The 5102-nt window shown below is 42.7% G+C and overlaps 1 protein-coding gene across 1 annotated transcript; it reads right to left on the reverse strand.

Moving 5' to 3' along the window:
- Nucleotides 1-301: 301 nt before the first annotated feature.
- Nucleotides 302-1528, reverse strand: LOC147712661 (uncharacterized). The gene has a single exon (XM_086919677.1). The coding sequence runs from the start codon at nucleotides 1526-1528 to the stop codon at nucleotides 302-304; it is 1227 nt and encodes a 408-aa protein (XP_086775803.1).
- Between the last annotated feature and the right edge of the window lie 3574 nt (nucleotides 1529-5102).

A 5102-nucleotide genomic window follows, 5' to 3' on the forward strand; every position in this document is an offset into this window, starting at 1 on the left:
GCATAGGAGGAAAAGATTGAAGAGAACTATGCACGTAGTAATATGCCAATCTATGACGAGCGCAGTAACCTGCACATGTTGAATGGTGGCATGGTATAAATATGCCATAGTTAAACAATGTTTTAACCAAATATTCTGAAACAAAGGGGTGTCAGTTTGAACACTTATTATGATGTGTGCATGAAACTTTGCAGGCTAGTTTCCCTGTGAAGTAATCCTTCATTACTTGATACGAAAGTAGAGGCTTGAGCTGTTTAGTAAACATAAACGGGGAAGAAAAAGGGGGATCTGATTCAGTGGGCTAATCAAGGAAATAATGTAGCTCATCCTCGGTATTGTGACCGAGTTCTATGCATCGTAGTCTACATATCCAACCCGCCTCCCGTTGTCTTAGTGCAAGTTCCCTATCTCCTCCTCTTGGGTGGATAGGTTGATGGTCGATGCCCATAAACCACATGTTGTCTGTGTCTTTATGACATTCCTGCATGTGGAAGGTCATAGGGTACCTCATGTCCCCATTTCGTCTTGCACGGACGTGTTCCTGGATGCGGACCTTTAAGGCTCTCTTGGTGCTGCCAACATAAATCTTGTTGCAACCACACCCCAAGATATAGATAACATATTTGGTGTTGCAATTAATCAAATGATCTATTGTGTAGGTTTTGTTGGTATTGAAACAGAATTCCTTGGTTCTGTTTTTCCCTAGTGCACACATGTTGCAGTCACTGCATGTGAAAAAACCTTTAGCGGGGGATGTGAGCCAGTTGGTCCGTCTGTTGGATTCTATATAGCTTGGGCAGAGTATGTTACGGAGGTTTTTTCCTCTCCTGTGGCATATTTTGGGTGTCCTGGTGATCGAATCTTGTAGGCTCGGTATGTCTGCAATATAGTGCCAATGTTTTCTTAAGATGTTAAAGACTTTGCTACTTTGATCAGAATACTGTGTATTAAATGAAAGGGGTCTGCTGATATCTGTTAGTCTAGTTTTTGGTGCTAGAGTACTTTGTCTTGATATATTTTGGACTTTTTTGTTGGCCTTTTTCAGGGTCTTCCTGGGATAGCCCCTCTCCAGGAACCGTTTTTCCGTTTCTTGAATATTGTGTAGGAAAGTATCCTCCGTGCTGCAATTGCGGCGCATCCGGATCATTTCCCCATAGGGGATGTTCTCGATTACATGTCGGGGATGTGCGCTCTCATAGTGTAAAATACTATTGCAGGCAGTCGCCTTGCGATGAGTGCAGCTGTGGATCTTGTTATCCTCTATAAAGAGTTTGACATCGAGAAAGTCGATGGCACCCTGATTGTGTGTCATCGTGAAGCGGACATTGAACGGATTATCATTGAGGTAACCAAAATAATCCAATAGATCCGGGGTAGGTCCATCCCAGATCACTATCACATCATCGATGTACCTACCCCAGAAGATTATATTGTTCATCCATTTGGCTGCGTGGCGACCCCATGCATGCTCCCGCTCAAACCAGCCCATGAAGAGGCCGGCGTAAGCGGGAGCAAATTTGGAACCCATCGCAGTACCTTGTGTTTGATGGTACCATATCGAGTCATGCAAGAAGAAGTTTTTTGACAGTATGATTTCTGTCATTTCAAGAAGGACACCATTATGTAACAGATGGTCTGCTGATCTTTTTTCCAAAAAGGTTTCCAGGGCCCTTATCCCAAATTCCTTCTTTATACAGGTGTAAAGCCCAACTACATCGAGGGTGACGAAATGAAGGGTGTCTGTCCAGGTGAAACCCTCCAGTTTACCCAGTATGTCTTTGGTGTCCCTCAAATAGGCCGGGAGATTTTGTACCATGGGCTGGATGAAGGTGTCCACATACTCTGACAGTCTTTCCGTGGGCGAATTGACCCCAGAAATAATGGGGCGGCCTGGTGGAAAGGGGCCTCCCTTATGAATTTTAGGGAGTATATAAATACAAGGAAAAGATGGGGCCGTTACTGTGAGGTATTGACACTCCTCAACACTTAGCAAGCCTATCTCCCGCCATTCAACAAGTCTCATATTTATATGAGATGTAAGAGCCTCTATGGGGTTATAACTAAGTCTGGTGTAGCAGGTGGAATCAGATAGTTGCCGGGCAATTTCATTCATATAGTCTTCTTTGTTCATGATGATCACGTTGCCACCTTTATCTGCCTCTCGAATAACGATATTATCGTCTGATTGGAGTCTTTTTAGGGCTTCAGACTCGATGCATGTGAGATTGTATTTGGGAGGAGGAGTACGTTTGGGATTCTCAAGCATTTGGTAGAATGATAGGCTGACTTTTTCCCGAAAAATTTCAATATTTGGATGAGTGCCTGTAGGAATGAATTTGGATCTTGGTTTTAGTCCACTTTCAATATGTACATCTTCAACAATACTCAGTTCATCTCTCACATTCTCAATGTCAATAGATGTATCGAGTTCCACAGCTATCATTGCTTGAATGGTATTTATTTCATTAACAGTGTAGTCCGTAACATAATTGACATTGTTCAAGTTAACATGATTAGTTGGATTACGTGCAAAATGATCTTTCAATTTAACCAGTCGAACAAATTTCATTAAATCAACAAACAAATCAACATCACCACCCGTTTGGTTGGGGCAAAATCCTAGACCCTTACTGAGGACAGAAATTTCATCTTGCTTAAGCTCTCTCTTCGATAGATTTACAACAATGGATCTTACTGTAGTGTCATTATCTGTTCTAGCTATTGTTGCGGGTTCCCCTTCTTTTTGGATCTTGTTATTCTCTCCATTGGTTCTAGATTTGGTTTTTTCGAGTTTCTGTTTGCGTTTCTGCCAGTGCCTCCCTCCCCTTCTTGTCTTGGGGGTTCTTTGTGCACAGTTCGTGCCCCGAGCCTCCACCTCTCCATCTCCAATAAAAAATGATTGGGCCTTATGTCAGTTGCATTAGAACTTATGGGTTCAGTTATGGAGACCGAGCTTGCGGCTGAGGACAGTGATGTGATGCTACTTGCAGAGCTCAGTTCTGGAGTCTCAACTCTCTGTCTTTTGCCCTCTCCCGGGACTTTCACCTTGTCGTACTTTTTGGAAAAAGTATATACCCTCCCATCACTATAGTCCTTGTCGTCCCTCTTGATTTTCCTCAATTTTTTATCTCTCAAATAGATCTGATGTTTTTCTAGCACCCCGTCTAGTATGGCATAGTTTTTCTTTATCACATCTTTTAGTTCAGATTGTGCTATCTCCTTTTCCAGTTCTTCTATTTCTTGCTGAGCTTTTGCTCCCTTCTTTTCAGCATTTTTAATTAGGATACGCATCATTGTGAAAGAGGCGTTCCGTAAGTTATTTTCCCAGATAAAAAATTGAGGAAAATCCAAATTTGCTCCCGCTTACGCCGGCCTCTTCATGGGCTGGTTTGAGCGGGAGCATGCATGGGGTCGCCACACAGCCAAACGGATGAACAATATAATCTTCTGGGGTAGGTACATCGATGATGTGATAGTGATCTGGGATGGACCTACCCCGGATCTATTGGATTATTTTGGTTACCTCAATGATAATCCGTTCAATGTCCGCTTCACGATGACACACAATCAGGGTGCCATCGACTTTCTCGATGTCAAACTCTTTATAGAGGATAACAAGATCCACAGCTGCACTCATCGCAAGGCGACTGCCTGCAATAGTATTTTACACTATGAGAGCGCACATCCCCGACATGTAATCGAGAACATCCCCTATGGGGAAATGATTCGGATGCGCCGCAATTGCAGCACGGAGGATACTTTCCTACACAATATTCAAGAAACGGAAAAACGGTTCCTGGAGAGGGGCTATCCCAGGAAGACCCTGAAAAAGGCCAACAAAAAAGTCCAAAATATACCAAGACAAAGTACTCTAGCATCAAAAAATAGACTAACAGATATCAGCAGACCCCTTTCATTTAATACACAGTATTCTGATCAAAGTAGCAAAGTCTTTAACACCTTAAGAAAACATTGGCACTATATTGCAGACATACCGAGCCTACAAGATTCGATCACCAGGACACCCAAAATATGCTACAGGAGAGGAAAAAACCTCCGTAACATACTCTGCCCAAGCAATATAGAATCCAACAGACGGACCAACTGGCTCACATCCCCCGCTAAAGGTTTTTTCACATGCAGTGACTGCAACATGTGTGCACCAGGGAAAAACAGAACCAAGGAATTCTGTTTCAATACCAACAAAACCTACACAATAGATCATTTGATTAATTGCAACACCAAATATGTTATCTATATCTTGGGGTGTGGTTGCAACAAGATTTATGTTGGCAGCACCAAGAGAGCCTTAAAGGTCCGCATCCAGGAACACGTCCGTGCAAGACGAAATGGGGACATGAGGTACCCTATGACCTTCCACGTGCAGGAATGTCATAAAGACACAGACAACATGTGGTTTATGGGCATCAACCATCAACCTATCCACCCAAGAGGAGGAGATAGGGAACTTGCACTAAGACAACGGGAGGCGGGTTGGATATGTAGACTAAGATGCATAGAACTCGGTCACAATACCGAGGATGAGCTACATTATTTCCTTGATTAGCCCGCTGAATCAGATCCCCCTTTTTCTTCCCCGTTTATGTTTACTAAACAGCTCAAGCCTCTACTTTCGTATCAAGTAATGAAGGATTACTTCACAGGGAAACTAGCCTGCAAAGTTTCATGCACACATCATAATAAGTGTTCAAACTGACACCCCTTTGTTTCAGAATATTTGGTTAAAACATTGTTTAACTATGGCATATTTATACCATGCCACCATTCAACATGTGCAGGTTACTGCGCTCGTCATAGATTGGCATATTACTACGTGCATAGTTCTCAGAATGATGGTTTTAATAACGTTATGCGTGAAGCAAACCCGTAAAATGTAAACTTGTAAATAGCCCTTCCCTTTTTGGAATGATGTGGCACTCTGTTCCCTCTCACGCTCATCATGTTTGTTACTCCAAAAGTCTGTAAATATAATTTTTTATAACCTCTCTTTGGCTGCATTTTAGCCCATCACAACTTTATATTTGTCTCTCTGCACTTTGCTGCTCTCCTCTCCTTCTCTCTTTACACGTTAGAGGCTCCCA

This window comes from Lissotriton vulgaris, chromosome 5 (assembly GCF_964263255.1).
Source record: "Lissotriton vulgaris chromosome 5, aLisVul1.2, whole genome shotgun sequence".
Taxonomy (NCBI): domain Eukaryota; kingdom Metazoa; phylum Chordata; class Amphibia; order Caudata; family Salamandridae; genus Lissotriton; species Lissotriton vulgaris.

What these genes read in the sequence shown, in the direction of transcription:
- LOC147712661 (XM_086919677.1), bottom strand. Translation starts at nt 1,528, where the DNA reads ATGGGTTCCAAATTTGCTCCCGCTTACGCCGGCCTCTTCATGGGCTGG.